At 44.6% G+C, this 24232-nt stretch overlaps 1 protein-coding gene across 3 annotated transcripts in view; it reads left to right on the forward strand.

Annotated features, from left to right (window-relative positions):
- LOC147120390 (glutamate decarboxylase 1) overlaps positions 1–24000 on the forward strand; it is a 71977-nt gene extending 47977 nt beyond the window's left edge. For all 3 annotated transcript variants that reach the window (XM_085986247.1, XM_085986248.1, XM_085986249.1), the window contains 3 exons: positions 12385–12492; positions 16011–16100; positions 22887–24000. In XM_085986247.1, coding sequence (XP_085842373.1) covers positions 12385–12492; positions 16011–16100; positions 22887–23060 — 372 coding nt within the window. In that variant the 3' untranslated portion in view covers positions 23061–24000. The remainder of the gene's footprint in view (positions 1–12384; positions 12493–16010; positions 16101–22886) is intronic.
- The last annotated feature ends 232 nt before the right edge of the window (positions 24001–24232 follow it).

Consider the following 24232-nt stretch of genomic DNA (forward strand, 5'->3'; position numbering starts at 1 on the left):
CACAGGAAAGGGTACCATTCCCTCAATGTGCAGCTGGTATGTGACCACCAACAGGGGGATGAGAACCTGAGCGTAGATTCACAAGGGAAAGAAGCAAAGCTGGAAATGGAAGGCAGAAAATTAGTAAATGAGTTTGGAAGGCAGAGGAAACAAAGACTAGAAAATAGACAACAAAGAAGTTTGGCAGTGCTTAATGGTACATACTTCAATGCAAGGAGTCAAGTGAATAAGGCAGATGAGCTGAGGGCACAGATAGACACATGGAAGTATGATATAGCTCTTACTGAAACATTGCTGAAAGAAGGGCAGGAATGGCAGCTCAACATTCCTGGTTACAGGATTTTCAGACAAGATAGAGAAGGGGATAAAAAAGGAGGTGGGTTGCAATATTGGTTAAAGAAACAATTACAGCTTTGAGGAGGGATGATATGCTAGAAGGATCAGCAAATGAGGCCATATGAGTTGAACTAAAGAACAAAAAGGGGCAATCACACTGTTGGGAGTGTACTATAGACCCCCGAACAGTCCGAGGGAGATAGAAGAGCAAATATGTAGGCAAATTTCTGAAGTGCAACAACAATAGCGCAGTAATAGTACGGGTTTTCAACAACCCTAAAATTAACTGGGATAGAATCAGTGTAAAAGGTATAGAGGGCGCAGAATTCTTAAAATGCATTCAGGAGAACTTTTTTAGCTAATACATAGCAAGCCCAACAAGAGAAGGGACAGTTCTGGACTTAGTTTTCGGGAATGAAGCTGGGCAGGTGGAAGGGGTATCAGTGGGAGAGCATTTTGGTGGTAGTGATCATAATTCAGTTAGTAAAATTCACCTGGTGGTTTGCGGTGGCGGTAAGCCCAGCACCACGCTCTCCTGCGCCCGGAGAGCGTGACGTCATCCGGCTGCGCAGCGCCCTGTTAGCGCCCCGGACCTGAAATTCGGATCCGCCCCCTGTAGCATCGCCAGGCGATAACACCGAGAGCTGCAGGAGGCCGATTGCTTCGGGGGGTGCTGCTTAAAGGTAAGTCCACTGGTCTTCAGTAGAAATGTGTTTTCTTCCTTGAGGGTGCATTTTGAACATTTTTAAATGACGCGATTGATCAGCCCTGCACTCGTTCAAGTGCAGCATTGGCCCTTCCCTTTAAGGGAGGGAAGGAGTCCTCAGATCCTGGCAGCGCTGCAGTGGTTATTGTACAGCGCTGCACCTCTACCGCTCCCCCTGCTTGGTTTAACACTCCAGAAGGGAAGTGGTAGTGCTTGATTTAGTGAAAGCTGAGAATGATTAGCGCCTGGCGCTAATTTTTCCAGCTTTCAAAATTTAGTGCCTCAAACGGGGCAATACCAAATTTCTCACCCCATGGTTCTCTCCAACTGGTTACCAAGTCTGTCCAAACCAGAAGAGATAGTCTTGTTGAAATATTTCTCCGATGTCAGCAGTATGAATTGACAGACGGGAGGTTCCTCCTGCTCAATGGGCGTCTGAGTTGGGGTGTTCCCTGCTGGACTGTTGGGAGCTGTTACACACCCCAGAATGGCCTGCACTGCAGTAAAGCCAACTCTTTATGGTGTTGCACATATCGGCTCCTCCAGTTGGCCAGAGAGATGCTGCACAGGAGGAGAGATTGTTTGCAGTGCCTGCACATAGGTGTGATGCTCTGCAGGCATCCTTCTTTAAAAAGTAGAATCAGGCTCCACTAGTTCTTCAACCGAGGGCTGACATCTCCTGATCCTCTGCTCAGGAACATAAGATATCTCTTACTTCACACCTCCCCCCATCTCCATTCCTATTGCCAGGTGTGCAATGTCCACATGCTCACTATCTTAAGTCCCCTGGGTACTTCTCTGTGGCCTGGTGCTTGGTATCGAGATGGTAAATGGCAGTGTTTGCAGGACCTGAAATAGAGGACCTGGTTGATCTTCTTTCTCTTTTTCTTTCTTTGTGGTGCTGCATTTCATCTATAAGCGAAGAAGAAAAAGCAAAATTATAATGATTGGTGGAGGAACACACTTATCTAGTCACTTTCAGAAGAAGCAATTTACATGTAGCTCTTTGCAGAAAGGTTCGCTGTGCTCCCAAAACAAGAAATGGTGGAGCAACAGAATGTCATGATGGACCTACAACTGGCACCTGCCTTCTCACCTCCATTTCTGACTTGCCTCAGCTATGGGTAAATGGTATGTTGGCCTTTATTACAAGAGGATTTGAGTATAAGAGTGAAGACGTCTTACTGCAATTATATAGGGCCTTGGTGAGACCACACCTGGAGTATTGTGTACAGTATTGGTCTCCTTACCTAAGGAAGGATATACTTGCCATAGAGGGGGTGCAACAAAGGTTCACCAGACTGGTTCCTGGGATCGGAGGATTTTCCTATGAGGAGAGATTGAGGAGTCTAGGCCTATATTCTCTACAGTTTAGAAGAATGAGAGGTGATCTCATTGAAACATACAAAATTCTTACAGGGCTTGACAAGGTAGATGCAGGGAGGATGTTTCCCCTGGCTGGAGAGTCTAGAACCAGGGGTCACAGTTTCAGAATACGGCATCAACCATTTAGAACTGAGATGAAGAGAAATTTCTTCACTCCAAGGGTGCTGAATCTTTGGAATTCTCTACCCCAGAGGGCTGTGGATGCTCAGTCATTGATTATATTTAAGGCAGAGGCCGATAGATTTTTGAATATTAAGGGAATCAAAGGATATGGGGCTATTGCAAGAAAATGGGGTTGAGGTAGAAGATCAGCCATGCTCTTATTGAATGGCGGAGCAGGCTCGAAGGGCTGAATGGCCTACTCCTGCTCTTATTTCTTATGTTCTTCCCCTCAGTAGAAGTGCTTCCTTCCCAGAGGCCTGATGTTGGGCGGCCCACCATCTGTGACCTCTCTTTCTTGTATTGAGGACTAGCTTCTCCAATAACCCAGACAATATAAAATGCCACTTTTTTAGCAGTGCAACCAAGGTGTTAGCAGGCAGAACATAAAATGGTGATGACAGATGCTGCTACCAAAGTGGGAAAATTGTAAGTAAGGTTATATGTGTAAGATGGGAGTATAAAGGTGGCTGTGGACAGTAGTAAACACGAAAGTTTCTGTGGAAGCCCTGCAGCTCTCCTTTGCTGCCATTAGTCCACCAGCATCCCAAAGCTCTAACTGAAAGTGCTGTGCCTTCTTTGCACAACAACATTGAAACAATACCTTTAAATAGAAGCTGCAGCCTTTAAAAACTACTTGGCAGCAGCTGCATACTCTTTCCCACCCTCCTAGCAAGTTTCAGTAAGCAGACCCATTCCAGGTTGCTCTTTTCAGGATCCCAGAACACCATCCTAAAGAAGAGGGCCTGAACTTTCTTCCATTGCTAGATTTGTGAACAGGGCGATCCTAACCCTCGGCAAAGTGAAATTGCAGTTTCCTCCCAGAACCCTCATTTGCTATTCTGGGCAGTTTGGAAGCCAGAAACCCACCCTTCGTTAGTGTACTGCTGATGGGAGGGAGGAGAATGCATTTCTGCTGCAGCAATTAAAATGCTGCAGCCAGTTAAAGGGCAGTATCACTTCTCAGCAGGATGGCAGAAGAAGCAGCAGCCTCAGAGTGACAGCAACTGGAAAGGCCCCCAGGTTTTCTGATGTGTTAGAGGAGGTCCTACTGGCGGAAGTGAGGGCAAGGAAGGACTGTCTGATTAGCACTTGGGCGACCCATAAGAGAGGGGTCCAGGCTGTCTAGAGGGAGGTGACAGAGGCAGTCAGAGCATCCTCCATCAAAACCAAGAACTGCCACACAATGCAGGAAGAGGTTCAACAGTGGTCAAATAAAGCCAAGAATCGAGGGCCATTATACATCCTCCGCCACACCTATCATACTCCTTCTTTCACAGCACCTGGATGTCAGGAAAACTCCTTTCTGCTAAGGGCAACCTCTCTAAATATGCAAGCACTTTCTTTACTCAGAATCGCTCTCTCAACTTACTTTGCCTGCCATAAGAGCTTCTGCTCGTCATCAAGCATACCATTTAAAGGAACAAGGCAGGGTCACCGCTCATCAACATGGCATGCATGACCTCGTATGAGGCAAGTCTCCATGACACTTGCAGGCCTGTAACATTGGCCCAGAGGTTCTTGCAACAGTGAGATCGGTGACGTATGCCATGAATTTCACCGTCTTGTATGCTGATCTCGCTGTTGTGAACTTACTCCAAATTTTGCTGGATTTGTAATTTGAATACGCCGCAGTGAGCAAAGCGGCAAATCAGAAGTGGCACAAGCAGTTGCCAATGTTTGCTAATGGCTAAGTGCAGGAGATTATACTCAACATGTAGGAATAATTTAGTTTGAATGAGACTGAAGATCGCAAATCTCCATTCCATATAATCCTTTTCAGTTGTAATCTATAAGCAAAATGTTATAATGCATGAAACCAATAACAAACCAGATAGGTTTCACAAAATACATAAAATCAGTATTTAAGGTATAAACAGCGATAAAGAAGCATGTACAGAAACATTGCTTCTTCTTATGACCTGCATGCATATCAAAACGCATTAGTATTAGAGTTGGTTATGATTTAACCAGGTGTTATCTGTTCTTTACCCCGTCCCTCCCTGAATTTTATACAAGAACAAGATAATTATCAATCTACAATTAAATTATGGGAAGAACAACTGAAAGTACTTCTCTTTTTATTGTAGCTGAAGCGTAAAATCAGGACAATCATCTTTACCACCTATCCCCATCTTGGACAAGATCAGATCTTCACCGTGATGGCTTGATTTGGAATGATGGGGGTTAAACTTGGTTATAGCCCATTTTCGGGCACATAACCAAGGGCCGCAGAGAGTGTGTGCCCCAACCGTGTGGCCTGAGGCTCGCTTGAAATTGGGCCACGGACCTCATTTGCTTAATTTGGGTGAGCTGCAGGCGTCTGTCGTGCCTCCAGAAGCAGCTCACCCGACTGCCGTATCCAGTTGCCAGCAGCGACCCTGAGGTAAGTCCGGGAAGGAGAATGGGAGCGAGGCCTATCTCAGGCTGGCAGCAGTCCTTAGGAGGGCTGTGGATTTGGGAGGAACACTCCTGTTCCTCCTCTCCACAGGAAAGATTTTAAAAACAAAAAAAACGTATCTTTTGTCGGCAGCCACTAAAGAGTCGTGAGGGGATCAGGCTCGGAGCCATCTCCACTCATCGCAACCCAGTTTAGGAGAGGGGGCCTAAAACAGACATTATGCCCCTCATTTACATATGTAAGGGGAATAATGCCAGTTTTGGGCAGCTGCCAGAGGCGCCTGAAAAATGGCCAGACCCAATATTGAGTCAACCATCTTTCAGGCATCCTCGGGGTGCAGGGCGTTGGTCCCTGAAATTGGCCCCTGTTGCACTAATTTTACGCCTGTGAAAGGAGATCCAATTTTTACCCCATGGTATGCTAAATTGGTCTAAATTATGCTCGGAAGAGGTGTGAGTCTATTGGCTAGGATTCCATTGTAATCATGATTTTGTGCCCTTGGTACTGTGCAATCACGTTACATATATATGTTGAAACTGTAATGACTAGTACAGTATATAAGTAGCATAAAAGGATCCTCAATGTCAGTCACTCTATCTCTTAAGTTCAGGATCACTGTCATACACTGGGCAGAGGGTTTTATCTGAAAGCACTTTATTTTCACACAAATGTGACAGAGTTTGCAAATAAATTATAGATGCTTAAAATTGAAACAATGTTGGGCTACGAATGTTATGGATTGCAGCCAATATTATTACTGCATCCCCTCGTGATCCTTATTCAACTTGTTCATGATTATGGCAGTATTTCCACACCAAATTAACAAATTACCCAGCTAAACGTTTCAGTTCATTTGGATCATATTGCCAGTGAAAAAAAGTAGTTGTAGATGGGGAGAATGTGGCACTTCTGGTGAATGTTGTTGTTTAAAATACACATGGCTCGATCACATAGGGGTAAATCTTGACTTTATGAGATAGTGTAAAATGGCTGATAATGAGTCGGCAACCTGTTTAACATCTCTCCCAATTTTTATTTCCATTGACTTCAAGTTGACTGCTGCAGCCTCCCCCACTGAAAGTCAGCAGCCTTCCACCAGCCATGCTGCAGCCATTGGGGTAGCGCTGTGTAGCAGCACTAGGACAGGCGAAGGCACACACAAGATAGGCACTAAGGGAATGCACAAGGGTGATTAGTTGACGTTTGTATGCAACTGCCAGGCAATGACTATCTCCAACAAGCGAAAGTCTAACCACCGCCCCATGACATTCAACGGCATTGCCATCGCTGAATCCCCCACCATCAACATCCTGGGGGTCACCATTAACCAGAAACTTAACTGGACCAGCCACATAAATACTGTGGCTACAAGAGCAGGTCAGAGGCTGGGTATTCTACGGCAAGTGTCTCACCTCCTGACTTCCCCAAAGCCTTTTCACCATCTACAAGGCACAAGTAAGGAGTGTGATGGAATACTCTCCACTTGCCTGGATGAGTGCAGTTCCAACAACACTCAAGAAGCTCAACACCATCCAGTACGAAGCAGCCTGCATGATTGGCACCCCATCTACCACCTTAAACATTCCCTCCCTCCACCACCGGCGTACTGTGTCTGCAGTGTGTACCATCTACAAGATGCACTGCAGCAACTCACCACGGCTTCTTCGACAGCACCTCCCAAACACACGGACTCTACCACCTGGAAGGACAAGGGCAGCAGGCGCATGGGAACACCAACACTTCCAAGTTATATATATTAATGACTTGGACGTGGGTGTACAGGGCACAATTTCAAAATTTGCAGATGACACAAAACTTGGAAGTGTAGTGAACAGTGAGCAGGAGAGTGATAGACTTCAGGAAGACATAAACAGGCTGGTGAAATGGGTGGATACGTGGCAGTTGAAATTTAATGCAGAAAAGTGTGAAGTGATACATTTTGGTAGAAAGAATGAGGAGAGGACATATAAACTAAATGGTACAATCCTAAAGTGGGTGCACGAACAGAGAGACCTGGGGGTATATGTGCACAAATTGTTGAAGGCGGCAGGGCAGGTTGAGAAAGCGATTAAAAAGGCTTACGTGATCCTGGGCTTCAAAAATAGAGGTAAAGAGTACAAAAGTGTGGAACTTATGATGAACCTGTGTAAAACACTAGTTCAGCCCCAACTGGAATACTGTGTCCAATTCTGGGCACTGCACTTGAGGAAGGATGTGAAGGCCTTAGAGAGGGTGCAGAAAAGATTTACGAGAATGATTCCAGGTATGAGAGACTTCAGTTACATTGATAGACTGGAGAGGCTGGGTTTGTTCTCCTTGGTGCAGAGAAGATTGAGAGCAGATTTGATCGAGGTGTTCAAAATCATGAGCAGTCTGGACAGAGTAGATAGAGAGAAACTGTTTCCATTGGCAGAAGGGTCAAGAACCAGAGGACACAGATTTAAGGTGATTTGCAAAAGAACAAAGGCGACATAAGAAAAAGTTGTTTACACAGTGAGTGGTTAAGATCTGGAATGCACTGCCGGAGAGGATGGTGGAGGCGGACTCAATCTTATCTTTCAAAAGGGAGTTGGATAAGTACCTGAAAGAAAAAAATTTGCAAGGCTATGGGGAAAAGGCAGGGGAGTAGGACTAGCTGAGAGTCGGCACGGGCTTGATGGGCTGAATGGCAGCCTTCCATGCTGTAACCATTCTATGATTCCCCTCCAAGCCACATACCATCCTGACTTGGAAATATATCGCCGTTCCTTCATCGTTGCTGGATCAAAATCCTGGAACTCCCTCCCTAACAGCACTGTGGGAGTACCTTCAACATGCCGACTGCAGCGGTTCAAGAAGGTGGCTCACCACCACCTTCTCAAGGGCAGTTAGGAACAGGCAATAAATGCTGGCCTTGCCAGTGACACCCACATCCCAGGATCAAATTTGAAAAAATATGGCACGGTTTGATTTATAAATTTGGTTTAGAATGTGTGTTTTGTGTTGGCTTTCATTTTTGCATTGTGACCAAGCAGACGATGTGATGGTCAGTAACAGAGGGAAGGTAAAGTGTGGGACTGTTGGTGAATGTGGAATTAGGGTTGCGTTTACTGGTATCGCAATCGGATGAGTCGGTCATGGACAGCCTGGCCAGAAGGGGCCTGTCTAGGTTGCCTCCTCCCTTCATCTTCCTCCTCCTCCTTCTGCTGCTCCTGCTCCTCAGCTGGTCGGTGTATAGCTGGTGACAAGGGCTGTGCCCTCATGATGGTGAGGTTGTGCAGCATGCAGCAGACCACCACGAATCTCGACACCCGCTCTGCCGAGTACTGCAGGGCTCTTCCAGAGTGGTCCAGGCTACGGAAGCTTTGCTTCAGCAAGCCAGTGGTCTGCTTGATGATATTTCGTGTGGTGGCATGGCTTGCATTATATGCACACTGCCCATGTGTGCGTGGGTTGCACGCCAGAGCCATGAGCTACGTTGTTAACGGATAGCCCTTGTCACACAGCAGCCATCCTTTTAGTTTGTTGTGGTGGCTCAAATGCAGATGGCACAGCGGACTGCTGCCAGGATACCGGGCATTTAACGGCATGATTCGCTGAGTATGGTCGCACACCAGTTGGATGTCGAATCCCTTTCAGTTGCGGTCCATCTCAGAGTTTACATGCAGCGCCCGCAAAGCGATGTGCATGCAGTCAATGGCACCCTGCACCATGCTTGCTCCGCCTGCTGCTCTCTGGCCAGAGAGAATGAAATGTATTCAACTCTCTTAGAATACATAGCCTCAGTTACCTCCCTTATGCAACAGGGCACAGCAAACTGGGAGATGTTGTAAATATCTCCAGCTCCAGCCTGGCAGGATCCCGACGCATAAAAGTTCGTGGCCACGGTAACCTTCACAGCCACTGGCAATATGGTCCTCGCCCTACCCTGAGGTTGTAGTTGTGGCTGCAGCAGGTGGCAGATTTCAGCGAGGACTTCCTTGGTGAAGCGCAGATGTCTGACACACTGTTCCTCGCTGAGGTTCAGGTAAGAATATTGCTCTCTGAACACCCTGGGTGCATATGGCCTCCTGCTGAGAGCTCTTCTCCCCCTCCCTCTTCCAGCAGCTTGTCCTGCTCTGTGTCGCCTGTGCTCATTCCCCCTGTCATGCTGTAGGCCAAGTGGAATGCCTACTACTGCACCCATGTCTGGGAGCAGTGGTCTGCGTAGAATCCTTGATCAGGACAATGTCCTTCAGCACCTGCCACACCACTCCTTTTAGCAACTTTAAAGAACTCTAGAAACCACCAAACACTTCTACAAACAAAGCAACAGCCTGTAGAAATCAATCAGCAAATAACCTGTATGTAGTTGACGATCCCTTTAACTGGCGTTGGTGGGGGGTCCTTCCTGTTGCTGAACGTCTGTTCAGCTATGCGTGTTTGAGTATTGAGCTCCAAAATGGCAGCACTGGCGTCAAATCAACGTTGCACGCTGATTGACGTCACAATCTGCCTACTCTGCATACTTCCAGTGGATGCTCGCGCTAACGCCCTCACCAAGGTGGCTTCCAGCGTGGTTCGCACCTGAAGTGTGCATGTGCACCATGGAAGCCATTTTCAAACCTAAACGGCACTCATAGCACCCAAGTAACGTGTGCTGCAGAGCCGAATTTTGCAGCCATCATCTCTTTTCAGCTTTCACATGTTTGCCTATACCGCAGCAAGACACACTTTATTACTGCCACTTCAAATTGGAACTGGAGCTTTCTATGAATAGTTAATGGGATCAACCTGATAATGAGTGCTAAGCTCGCTGCTGCACAATCTCCCCTCTTCTAAGCTCATATTGGAAAATTTATCCTCCGAGTTTAAGCTTCTGAAGGAGGGTTTGAAGCTTCCAAATCAAACTTTCAATTCCTGTTACTATAAGCTCACATTGACTCAATTATGTATTAGTAACTGAATATTGTTACGAAACTTTCCTGTTTAAAAAGCTCTTTTTTCATTGCTGCTACCAATTTATCTGTTATATACCCACCAAGCTTTCCTGTATAAGTACACATCACATTACAGGAAGGGGTTTGAGGAGAGAATGTGTAGTTTCCTATTGGGCACGTTTGATGAAAAATAGTTTACCAGTGTAGTCAGTATACTGAAATATAAATCAAAAATGCTGGAAACACTCAGCAGGACAGGCAGTATCTGTGGAGAGAGAAACAGAGTTAACGTTTCAGATCGATTACCTTTCTTGAGCTGTAACCAGGACCTGATCTCTAATTGATGTAATTCTTATGCTGTAAATCGCTATCTGATTCTCTCAGATTTTTTTCTATGTTGTTTTAATATGTAATAATCCTAGATATGCCAATAGAATTTGGAATTTCTTGCTGTGTAAAATGATGAGACTGTTCAAGACAGTTACAGAAAGATATTGGCCTGAATTTTGTGGTCAGCGGCGAAGGAACGGTGCTCGCCATTCACCTAGCTGACAGCTGCGCACACAACTTTTGCAGGCTTTTGAGCGGAGACTAGCTCTAATCTGGCATCTGATCCAGCGGAGCACCCTCTAAAGGGCATCTGTGGCATCTGTGAGCAGGCAAAGCAACAGTGAGGCTCTTCAACCAATCAAATTGAAGAATTCTCATTGCGGCATGCAGAGTCTGAACCAGGAAGTATAAATTAGATTTAAATCATGTACAAAAAGAAGAATAAAAATTGGGAAAGACAGATGGGATTAGGAGAGAGAGGTAAAAGAGACAGACAGAAAAAGTAAAAAAAAAATTATTTATATTTTCTAAATCGCTAATACTAATTAACTTCTGAAGGATTGAGACACTACACTTGTAAAATTAAATTTTCAGGGCCAGAGAGGTTGATTGGCAGTAATTATTAATTATCACGCCGTTAAAAATTCACTTACACCTGAATGCACCAACCCTAAATTTATATGGTGTCTTTAGTGGGGAACTAGTGGGCAAGTACCCCAAGTTCATGCCATTGCATGTCTTTCAATGCTGAGTCTGTTGGTGAGCAGGGCATCTCTGACAGCAGCTTCTGCATTTCCGCGTTTAAGTGCGCATGTGCGGATGCCAGAAGTTGCTGTCCAATTTACTCGATAATAACGGTGAGCACTGTTAGCCTCACTGTTACTATTAACGCAAAATCAAGGCCATTGATATGACTTGGAGTCACCTTTGAATCATTATACTTACGTAACTATCTTCATTTATATTTTGCTGTGGTTTCAACAAGGATTCCAATTTATGTTAAGTAGAGAGGTGATAGCTGGTTAAAGACTGAAGCAACCTACTTCAACCTTAGAGGGTTCATGTTTCAATATACAATGCAGAATTATTCATTATGATCATTAATAGATGTGAAAGTTCTTTTTATTTGATTTAAAGTGTATTTAAAATTTTGGGATGGGGAGCACTATGCTAGACCATTGTTCTTGGGACATTTATTGAACATTAATGTCTGTCTACAATCAACAAAACTAACAATTCAATAATTTGCCCACCAGTATGTTATACGTAAATGAGAATTCATATGACTGAACAATAAAAAAGACGATAAAAAATGTGACCATTACTATTAATGCTTACTAGCCATAAGTAGTGTACAATTAAAAAGCCCAATTTTAAGTGTGGCGTGCGGGGGCTGTGGCGTGTGGAAAACAGTGTGGTCACTCAACCACCCCGCCCCCTGCCCTGCAGCGTGAGGCCTGGGATATTTTAACTCACAGATCTCATTTAGATTATCCAACTAGGATTCCTGCCTGAACCTGGTGGGAATGACAAAAAGGTCAGTGAGTGGGTGGGGAATTTGGTGAGGCAGGAGACAGCCACTGGGGACCTGAAGGAACGTTCCCTCACAATAAGGTAAGTGGTAGTGAGGAGGGGGGATGAGGCGATCGTGGTTGGGGGAGCCGATGGGAAGCTTGGGGTAGTGGAGGCCCTATGTGTTTCCTTGTGGGTCCTGGAGGAACACTCCTGCTCTTCCTGGCCCACAAGGAAACCTTTATAAAAAGTAAAAATGTCATCTTACCTAGGTCTCTGTTGGCCAAGATCATGCTTGCCACCAGCTTTCACTGAGGGGTTCCGGCACTGGCTGTCAATGCCGCGATTGGCACTTAAAATCGCATCAGGGTCCGAATTACGTCATCTGATACTGACATTTAAAAATGAATGAGGCCTCCACCTGAGAACGGACTCTGTTTCAAGCTCTTCACCTGGGACAAGTACTATAATATCCACTTTGCTTATAATGTACAAAATATTTGGCTCCCTTGAAGCATTATTGCTGGTAATGGAATGCTTGTGTTATTTAAAACCACTGTTCTTGCTTCATGCACACTGGATTATCAAAAATGGTTTTAATTTCACCATGTCTAATTCGTTAATATTTAATTGTTTTCCTGTACATTTCATTACAGGGTACAGTGGGATTTGAAAACCAAATTAACAAGTGCTTGGACCTGGCAATGTACCTCTATACCAAGATTAAAAAGAGGGATGGATATCAAATGGTATTTGATGCAGAGGTAAGTGTATTGATTTTCATTTACTTTCCTCCCTTGCCTCCTTTTTTTAGTAGACTGTCATTAGCCCCTTCCTTCTTCCCCCACTTTGGTTAATGTAATGAGAGGCAGTTACTCCTGTTCCCCACACCCTCTGCTCTACCATCTGTGGCACCTCTTGGTCCTTGGCTTCTGGAACTCTCTCCCTAAATACTTCCATTTTCAAAATAAAGTTCTTCCCTTTTGACCAGGCTTTCACACTCACGTCCTCCCAAGTCTTTTAGTGCCTGTGGGGGGAATTTTAACCTAAAAAATGGTTGGGATTGGGGTTGTGTGAGAAGTTGAAGTGTTCAATATCTGAATCCCAACCAGAACCCGCCTCCAACCTGCCCACTTGCGGTTTTAACGGAGACGGGCCGAGGTTGGGTGGGGGTGGGGGGGCGGGGGTGCAGGCGGGCAGCCAACTCGCTCCTAGGTGGCAGGTCATCCATTTAAATATTATAGTGAGGCTGGAAGCCTCTGATATACCCTCCATTTTGAATTTAACTTTAGCTGTTAAACCCGCCAGCTAAAGAAAGGCAAGGTCTGCTGGATCCTTAATGTAGGTATCTTTACACTTACCTCCTGGATCCAGAGCCCCTACCTAAACCATCCCCTGCGATCGAAGACCCCCCTCCCCCAACGAGGTCTCTGATGCCCCCTCTCCCCCCCACGAGGTCTCTGATACCCCACCGCCCCCCCGCTCCTCCTGGGCCCCCTGCAACCGCCCCCCCCCCCACTCCTCTCACCTCCTGCACCCCCCCAACTCCTCCTGCGCCCCCCCCCCCCCAGGCTCCTCCTGGCACCCCGCTCCTCCTGGTCCCCCTGCTCCTCCTGCCCCCTGCACCCCCCCGCTCCTCCTACCTCCTGCACCCCCCCACTCCTCCTGACACCCCCTGCTCCTCTTGGCATCCACCCCCCTGCTGCTCCTGCCCCCCCCACCCCGCTCCTCCTGGCCCCCGATCTGATCCTCCTGGCCCCGATCTTTGCTGACACCACCCCTGCTCCTCCAGCTGCCAATGCTCGCCCAGTCCCTACACCCCCCCCCCCCCGACTTGTGCTGCTCCCAGCCCCCGATCGCTCCCGACACCACCCCCCACTACTCTGCCGGCCCGCCCCATGCTCCTCTGGCTGCCCCCTCAGCCCCATGCAATCCCTCCCTCCCTCTTTCCTCTTTGCGGCCTAGTGCCACAGGCCTACCCGCCTGCAGCCAGCCAGCCTCTTAATCTGGCTGGCTGTGGATGGGAATCAGAGGTTTCCCAAGCAAATCCGGCCCTGCCATTAAATTTGGCATCGTCTTCAGGAAACCTGTTGTCCCAGGTTTCCCGACCGCTTCGGAGCAGCCCTTCTCCCAACCCGCCTCCCCATTAAAATTCAGGCCTGTGTTTCTGTGGTCAACCTACAGAGGCGCTTCAGAAGAATGTGCTGTGCTACTGTGTCTTTATTTATTTAATGGTTAAGGTTTTAATAATCCATGTTAGCTTTGCACTGAGAGTTTTGCTAGTAATCAGCACTGGTTTATTTGGCATCATGGAGACAGTCTTTAGCCACAGCACTTGTAGTGATATGAGTGCCCACTGATCATGGGGAGGGCAGAGCTGATGGTGTCAGTTAGATCCTGCAGACCCTGAGAAATGACACCCAAAGCTCTCGGTAACTGCTATCCATTGTCCTCTTCAAATAATTCCCCCAAGGCCTGAAGGCCAATGATCAAAGCTTCTACTTTGGATGGAGTGATTGTCAGGAGAGGCAGATGCAGACATACGGGCTGGATTTTGCCAGCCCTGGGGAGGTGGGTTTGGAGGCGGGACTGCTGGGAAAAAGGCAGAATTTGGGGGCTGGTGCCATCTTGCCAGGAGGCAGGAAGCCGTCCTGCGCCGGGTCCCATCTCCTTGGAGGCGGGAAGGGATTACAGCCACTTAACTGCCTGTTAACAGGTAGTTTTGACCACGCTCGATCAGCTCCGATGGATGGGTCACATCATCTGCATGCCCGATACGAGACTCCCAAAACAAGCGCTGTACTCGGAGCTCCGACATGGCAAGAGAGCCCCAGGCGGGCAGAGGAAACGCTTCAAGGACACCCTCAAAGCCTCCTTGAAAAAGTGCAACATCCCCACTGACACCTGGGAATCCCTGGCCCAAGACCGCACAAAGTGGAGGAGAAGCATCTGGGAAGGCGCCAAACACCTGTAGTCTCTTCGCCGGGAGCAAGCGGAAGCCAAGCACAAGCAGCGGAAGGAGTGCACATCAACCCAAGCACCCCAGCCCCTTCAACCACCATCTGCCCCACCTGTGACAGAGACTGTAGTTCCCGCATTGGGCTCATCAGTCACCTGAGAACTCATTTTTAATGTGGAAGCAAGACATCCTCGGTTCTGAGGGACTGCCTAAGAAGAAGAGTTAACAGGCAGATAAGAGGATTATCCCCATTTTGCCCACACAAGTGCGGGCTTCCCGAAGGCTCCGAAACCCGCCAGGGATTCCGAGTCGAGTAGTGGGTCTGTGGGGGTCGGAGGGATCCAAAAGTGTGCTGTGGAGGTGAGTAATGGGTGCAAATGTGGAGAGGTGAATATCTGAGGTCAGTGGAAAGTATAGAAAAAGTGTACTTACCTTTGTTTCTTCCTGCAGGCTTCAATCGGTGGGTATGCGGAGAGTCTCACACCTCCGCGGCAGAGATGACAGATGGCTGTTGCATTCTCCAATGCAACAACCATCTCATTTCTGCAAAAGAAAGAGGTTTGATGAGTTCTTGAATTCAAGAACTCATCAAACTACAGAGAATATCAGTGTTTGACAGCTTCACAGAGCTGTCAAACGATGGCAATTCATATGTCAAAAAAAATTTCTGTAACCGGCTTTCCCTTAATTGGCCTGCTAAACCCGCTGGGTGGGCTTAACAAGGTCAATCAAGGGAAAATAGCGTGGGTTGGCCAGAAGTTGAAGGAGGCAGGACTGAAACCTGACAAGTGGGAGTCCCGCCCCCAAAAGCTCCCCATTGGCAAAATCCAGCCCGTAGTGTCACCTCCCTCTTCAAATTGTGCACCACATTCTCAGCGGCTCTCTGGCCCCGACCTGAAACAGCCCAACCCTTCTGCTCGATATCTCCATTAGGAAGACATGCAGGTCCAGCTCCCTAAAGTTTGCTGCTTGTTTCTTTGATCTGGCTGCCATCCTTGTCAGCACTTTTAAAATCCTATTGTTGCACCAGGTCTTTACTTCTCTGCCAGGTATTTTCTGCCCCTCATCCCCACTTTCCCCTGACTCCCTTTCTGCCTGTGCAGGAGGTTTCTGCCCCCCCTCCCACCTCGGCATTTGTGACCCCCAATTTACAATGGGGTCAGTGGTGTGACCTCAAGGCAGGCAGTAATCCCATTCTACTTCAGTTCAATAGTGCTGTCAGAATTTCAGGCCCTGTGTGTTTATACTGACATATTCAGTTTTTATATGCAACTATTAAAGCAAGATCTTTGCTCAGTTTACCATTGTCCATTTCTTTTGTAGCCGGAGCACACCAATGTTTGCTTCTGGTACGTTCCACCAAGTTTCCGAGATATGCCAGATTGTGAGGAGAGAAAGGAAAAACTTCGCAAGGTAAAATTCTCCAATTTTAAAAAAAATTGCAAGGCTTAATGTGTAAGAAACATTTGTTTTAGCAATAATTCTTAAAAATGGCCACTTCTAATTATCAGGCATATGTCACGTTAATTTACATCTTTGTGATGTTAAACTGCCAGTATGCATGCTGTAACAGTGAATGAATTGCCTTCTACTGTTTCATACAATGCATGTCCATCTATTGCTTGAACAACACGGAGGTGGTAGGACTGACAACGAAGCCTAGTTTGTCTTTAGTAGACTCTGCAACGATAATGGTCACCAGCTTCAGGACCTTCTGGCTGCTGTCCAACTTAGATAAAATGTCAAAAGCTGACCAGGAGCTTCACAAAAGCTGACGCAGCCCTAAAAATTACAGGTCTTATGATAGGTGTAGTTGAGGGTTTGCAATGAAGGGGTGATGGCTTGAGTTGCAGGTTTGCCCAACATTAATGACTTTTATTGTAGGGGAAAACCACCTAATAGTGGAAGGGAGGTGGAGGAAGAAATATGCAGACAAATTAGGGAAATGAGTAAAAAACATAGAATATTAATCATGGGGGATTTCAACTACCCCGATATTAATTGGACCGAAGAGGTAGGTAAAGGGGATAAGGGAATGGAGTTCCTACAATGTGTACAGGACTCCTTTTTAACCCAATATGTAAAAGTCCCAACAAGGGAGGATTTGCTATTGGATCTAGTAATGGGGAATGAACCAGAGCAGATAAGAGAAGTAAAAGTAGGGGAACATGTAGGTAATAGTGACCATAATATAATATGCTTTAAGATGATAATTGAGAAGGGCATAAGTATGACAAAAACTAGGTTAATAGATTGGCGAAAAGCTGATTTTGAGGGGCTGAGAATAGAACTTGGGGGGGGTGGTAAAAAAAATGGGCAACAATTTTGACAAACAACAATGTAGAACAGCAATGGGAAACATTTAAAACGGTGTTTAACAGAGTGCAGGAACAATATATTCTGCTAAAAGGAAAGAACAAACTGAATAATAATGAGACTCCATGGATGAATAAAGCCATAAGGGAACAATTGAGGGTAAGGAAAGAGGCATACATTAAGTACATAGATAGCAGGGGAGTGCATGGTAAGGGAGAATACGAAAGGATTAGGAGAGAAGTCAAAAAAACAATTACGGAGGCAAAGAGGAACTATGAAATTAAATTATCAAGGAACATAAAACAAAATAGTAAAATATTTTACAGGCACATCAATAAAAAAAGAAGGTTGGGATGGGAATAGGGCCATTAAGGCAGAGACAGGATAATACCACAGGTAACAATAGAGAGATGGCAGAAATATTAAATAATTATTTTGATTCAGTATTTACCAGGGAGATAGAACAGATGGACATGACATTGGATGATGAGATTAATAATGAGATAAGTGCATTTAAAATAAAAAAGGGGATAGATCAAATAAACTAATCAAACTCAAAGAGGATAAAACCCCTGGTCCGGATGGATTGCATCCACGCATTTTAAAAGACTCTAGGGAAGAGGTAGCAGAGGCATTACTATGCATATTTAGTAATTTGTTAGAAAGAAGTGTAGTGCCAGAGGACTGGTGGATAGCTAATGTAATATCGATATTTAAGAAGGGGGATAGAACATGTCCAGGGAATTATAGACCAGTCAGCTTAAAGTCGGTGGTAGGAAAAATAATGGAATCCCTACTAAAGGAGAAAATAGAAGAACATCTAGAAACCAAAAATATAATAATGAATAGTCAACATGGATTTCAAAAGGGAAAGTCTTGCTTGACCAATCTTATTGAATTTTTTGAAGAGGTAACAGAGAGAGTGAACAATGGTAATGCAGTAGATGTAATTTATCTGGATTTTCAAAAGGCCTTCGATAAGGTACCCCATAATAGACTGATGAACAAGGTCAGAGAATGCAGAGTCGGGGGACAAGTGGCTGAATGGATTGCTAGCTGGCTTCAGGACAGAAAGCAGAGAGTAGGAGTAAAGGGTAACTATTCACAGTGGCAGAAGGTGGGTAGTGGTGTTCCACAAGGATCAGTGCTGGGACCATTGCTGTTCACAATTTACATTAACGATTTAGACTTTGGAATCAAAAACACAATTTCTAAATTTGCGGATGACACCAAATTGGGGGGGATAGTCAATACTGAGGAGGACTGCAACAAATGACAACAAATAGACATTAATAAACTTGCAGAATGGGCATACAATTAGCAAATGAAGTTCAACACAGATAAATGTGAGGTATTACATTTTGGTAGGAAGAATAGGGAGGTCACTTATCACTTGGAGAGTGCGAGTCTAGGTGGGGTAGAGGAACAAAGGGCTCTCGGAGTACAAATACACAAATCACTAAAAGTTGCGCCACAGGTTAGCAAGGTCATAAAAAAAGCAAACCAAGCACTAGAGTTTATTTCTAGAGGTATAGAATTGCAAAGTAGGGAAGTTATGCTAAACCTGTATTGAACCTTGGTTAGACCACACTTAGAGTACTACGTATAGTTATGGTCGTCATATTATAAAAAGGATATAGAGGCACTGGAGAAGGTGCAGAGAAGATTTACAAGGATGATACCAGAAATGGATTGCTGGTATACATATCAGGAAAGGATGAACAGGCTGAGTCTTTTTTCTCTTGAAAAAAGAAGGCTGAGGGGTGACCTAATAGAGGTCTTTAAAATTATGAAAAATGTTGATAGAGTGGATACAGAGAGAATGTTTCCACTTGTGGGGAAGAGCATAACTAGAGGCCATCAATATAAGATAGTCACCAAGCAATCCAATAGGGAATTCAGGAGAAACTTCTTTACCCAAAGAGTGTTGAGAATGTGGAACTCGCTACCACAGGGAGTGATTAAAGCGAATAGTTTAGATGCATTTAAGGGGAGGCTAGACAAGCTTATGAGGGAAAAGGGAATAGAGGGTTAAGCTGCTAAATTTAGATGAGGAAAGACTGGAGGAGGCTCGTGTGGAGCATAAACACCGTCATCTCTGTGCCGTATATCCTATGTATATAATCCTACGTAACCCTAACATTTACATAAAAGTACAGATTATGGCTGGTGAATTTAGAAACTACTGAACAGAGAAGGTTAAGAGGAGATTTGATAGAGGTGTTCAAAATCATGAATGGTTTTGATAGAGTTAAATAAAGAGAAACTGTTTCCAGTGGCAGAAGGGTCAGTAACCAAAGGACACAGGTTTAAGGTGATTGGCAAAAGAATCAGAGGTGACATGAGGAAACATTTCTTATGCAGTATGTTGTTGTGATCTGGAATGCACTACCTGAAAGGGTGGTGGAAGCAGATTCAATAGGAACATTCCAAAGAGAATTGGATGAATAGTGAAGGGAAAAAAAATTAGGGCTGTGGGAAAGGGGAGTGAGATTAATTGGATAACTCTGCTAAAGAGCCGACACAGGCACGATGGGCCAAATGGCCTCCTTTTGTACTGTATCATTCTATGATTCTATGAAGGTGGCAGGAGTGCTGAAGGTGTGAGATTTACTTTCTAAGGGGATCGGGGGGCAGGCTATGAAAAGTTTTGATAATTTTGTTCATTTTCTAACATTTTGGAGGGAACTTTAATTCTGCCATTTAAGCCAAAGGTAATGTATCCTGGAAGGGTTAGAGATCTTTTAAATATGAAAATGAAAGGAGCTAGTATGGATCTCAATGTCAAAATAAATGGCTTAGCAACATCCATTAAAATAATGGATGTGGAAATGTCAAATGAAATGATCACCAACAATCAATCTTAGCTTTTATTGCTCTTTTGAACCTATCAGAAAGGTTTATGTTTTTCTAGTTGAAATAAAAAAATCATTATTACACACTATAATTGCTTAAAATCAGTAAAGTGCACAAAAATGGTTTCCAGGAACAGTCACGGGGAGCTGAATTTTGTGCTCTCGGACGCATCTGATTAATTACCTCTAGTCTCAGGGTAGCTATTATACGCTTATTAGTTATTAATGTTAATCCTCATATTTCCCCATGGATATTGAGTGCTCTAATGTAGGGGGCATGGACTCTTTTCCCAGGTTCTCCATGGGAACAAAGGGACTTTAACTGTGTATATAAACAAACATAAAACAGCTGTTACAGAACATAATGAAACACTACGGCTCACACACAGACATGTCAACAGTCCGCATCACACAACACTGCAGTACTCAGCAGGAAAATCCTAAATCTGGGAATCTCAGTGTCATTTGTTTAAATTAAGTAAAGTTCCTCACCATTCCTACCCCATTCTTTGTGGAAATTTTAACTCCCCCAGGACAGGCGGGGGGAGGGGGGGGGGCAGTTAAATTCTTAAAACTGGGAAATCCGACCCGATCCGCCACAAACAAGCCTACTTCCGGTTTAACCAGGGCGGGTTGGGGGGTGGGCAATTAACATGCTCTCAGTAATTTAAATATGTTAATGAGGCTGTGTGCCACAGATTTTAGCAGCCATTTGGATTCAACGGCTGCGGGCTGGGTTTCCCAGGACTCGGGAAACCCGGCAGCTGACGGAAGGCGAGAACTGCTGGCTGCAACAGCTACGTGCTTTTCCAGCACTGCTTGTGAGACAAGAGGAGCAGGTGTGCTTCCCTAGGCCCACGAGCTAGCCTGTTTCGATCTACTTCTCTCCCCGCGATCCGAACCACCCAATCCACTCTCCCTGCCATCCGATCCGATCCCCTTCCCGCGCTCCGATCCCCTTCCCGCGATCCGATTCCCCCGCGATCCACTCTCCCAACGATCCGATCTCCCAACCCGATCTTCCCTGCGAACCGCCCCCCGCGATCCGATCCTCCCGCGATCCAAACCCCCCACGACCCGATGTCCCCGCGTTCGATCCCACCATGATCCGATTCCCCCGCGACCTGCCTCCCCCCACCCGCGATCCGATTCCCACGCGATCCGATCCCTCCGCTATCCCATCCCCCCCCCCCCCCCAGATCCAATGCCAATCCCCCTTGATTTCTCCCTCCCTCCTCTCCGGTCATCGGCTGCAGCCTTCTACCGCAGGCGTTCCCGCCCGACAGCCGGCCAGCCTCTCAGTCGGAGAAAAAAATGTGTTCCCCGTATTTTCAGGTTTCCCAGCCACTAAAAGTCATCCCCCCTGCTTCCCCGCCACCCCTTAAATATCTGGCCTTTATTTCCAAACCTGACATTTCCACCAATTCAGTTAACGTAATCATGCTACAGAACATCTCCTGAAACAAAATGGCTGCAATTAGCCATGATGAAAGTAAACCTTCGTATAACACAACAGCCAGGTATTGTCCAAAAGTTCCTTTTAGCTTGGTTCTTATATACAACTTTTGAGTGCAAACACTGAATAAAAACACCTGTAACAGTGATTCCCAGAAACTATTAGCTCATATTAAAACTTTTCTGCTTTAAGTTTGCGTGGAACCAACAGTGGAAGAATTAAAAATGGTTCTGTCAATCTTCAATTCTCCTTCTAATTGATCTGGTTGGTTTGGATAGCTTCCAATCGAGCCTTCTGACTGATCTGATTGGTTCCTATTGACAACCTCCAATTCCAGTGAAAAAAACTATTTTTTGTGAATGATAACAAGTTGACAAAAGAGTTGAAAAGCTGACAGTTGGCATGTATGCAGTTGAAGTACCAATGCAGTGCACCACTATGTCCCCTTGAAGATTAACCTCTAGTAGCAGAATGTGCTGACAGTAATAAAAGATTACACATTGGCCCAGAAATTCGGGTCGGGGGCTTCCCGTGGGTGCAAGCCCCCGACCTGCACTTACCTAGTGCGCCAGCCGTTGAGCTGTGGACCCGCGTGGGATTCCGATCCTGGGCCTCCTCCAACTGCCGGCGCGCAGTGTTTGCGTATCCTAGGGGCGCAGTTAATTCGATGAAGCAGGGAATGCTTCATTCATAAGCTTGATAGGAAGAGCTGTCAAACCTATAAATACTATAAGCCCCAAAACATCACTAAAACTTCAAATAAATTTTAAAACATCACATTTTTAAAATAACTATAAATTACATGAAATAACTATTTTAAACAATTTAAAATTTTGAAAAAATTAATTACATTTTCTAACGGGGCTAAAAATAAACTTACCTTTCTTTAAAGTATTTAAAAATAATAAACCTGTGGAAAAAATGTTTTAATTTTAATTAATTCACCACTTACCTTGTTAAAAGCAGGCCTTGCGCCTGCTTTTTAAAAGTGTAACTGCTGGAGACTTACCCTCCCGGAGAAACCTGCAAAAAAAAGTAAGTTTGATGCGCACGAGCTGCCTCTCTGGCGCATGCAATCCACCTGTCAACCACTTCTTTCAGGGGAGCGGAAGTGCCGGTTTCCCGCGCATGCACGAAACCGGCACTTTCGTTGGGCCTACGCGTGAGTACCCAGTGCGTACTCACGCGTTGGGACCCGAATTTCTGGGCCATTGTGTAAAAATATGTGTTCCATACAATTTACAGTTCAATGAAAAAGTGAAAGTTTTGATTATGTAGCACTGAACAATACTGAATATTAATATCTGTCAACAGAGACATCAAAAAGGTTTGCATATAATCATTGAAGCAATTATTTGAAAGATGAAATAAAAATCCAAAAAATGTTGGTGACACTGCCTGCAAACACAGTGAAACAAATATCTTTCCTTATTTTTATATATTGGTGCCTTTTTATTCCTCTTTGAAATAATACAGTTACCACTGGTGTATAACCTGTTTTTTATGTCTCTCTTGAACAGTGTTCTCCACCAAGAAAACCTTACGAATTCTTGTCTCCTTTTTTTGCATCAGGTTGCTCCAAAAATAAAAGCACTAATGATGGAATGTGGCACTACAATGGTTGGATATCAGCCTCAAGGGGATAAAACTAACTTCTTCCGCATGGTCATCTCAAACCCAGCTGCAACAAAATCTGACATCGACTTCCTCATTGATGAGATAGAACGACTGGGACAGGATCTGTAATGGGTTAAATTGGTTTGGTTTGCCATTACCAAGCAATGCTTTCTCCTGAAACTGGTTACAATGTACAACAAATGTGTTTTATTTAAAGATCTGTGCAACACATTGCAGTACTGTCAGGCAATCTGTAAATCCGTTCTTTAGCCAGTGAGTATTTATTAGAAGTAATTATTTAAGAGATACAAAATCTAAATACATATTGTACTTACAAGTGAGCCTCAGCATGTATGTTCCTTTGAAAGAGCTCAGCAATGTCTGAACTGTGAGTACTGTGGACAATGTGCAGTGAATTTAACCCATAGAGGTAAAATGTAACTCTATTATAGTAGACTTACTTAGACCGTGCAGAAACGTTTCTCGTAGCTACACCGTGTATTGGTGCTTTTTGTCATAATGTAAAATTATGGAGTGTGACGCACCATGTTTTATTCTAGATGCATCGCCCCCTTAGTTGTGATTCTGGGGTAAGAGTTACATGATTACTGTAACTGATATAAACTAAATGTCTTTCTAGAAAAATATTAATTTTGTGTAGATTGTGTATATTAATGTTAACTGATTTTTGTGAAAAAGAATAAATGTAATAGTTTTCCAGTAACAGAACTGTTTAAAAATGTAGGTATATAACAAAATATTTGCTTATTTATATCCAGAAATTTACTGTCTTTCAGAGGTGTCTAGTATTTTCTTCCATTTGTATGTACTGTATCTTTATTTATATAATACAATATCAAAGGAGTTCTAAATAATGTTTATGGTATTTTAGTGTATATGTGAGCCAAAGAATACAGCAAAATAATAGTGACAATAGTGTTTCTATTTAGTCTGGACTATTATGCAGCCTTTAAAGTAACAAGTGAAATATATTGCTGTACTTATTGAATAGTATATATATATATGTAAAACAAAGTATTGCATAAAAATTAAAACAGCCTTCATTGTACTGTAGTTTATGACTTTACTCACAAGTTGGCACCTGGATTTTCAGATATGTTAACTACAGATAATTTGTTTAGTGTAGGGTTTTTTTTAAGGCAGAGGTCCAAATGCAGAAAACATGCTTGTAGTTGTAGTTCAACAAAGATCTACAAAAAGCACCCAGGAAAAAAAATAGATACTGTAGCATCGTAAATCCTTGTCTTTAATCCGAGTTCTGTGAGTTGAAGGGAGCCAGC

This window comes from Somniosus microcephalus, chromosome 4 (assembly GCF_052327205.1).
Source record: "Somniosus microcephalus isolate GS21.2 chromosome 4, FLI_Smic_1.0, whole genome shotgun sequence".
Lineage (NCBI taxonomy): Eukaryota > Metazoa > Chordata > Chondrichthyes > Squaliformes > Somniosidae > Somniosus > Somniosus microcephalus.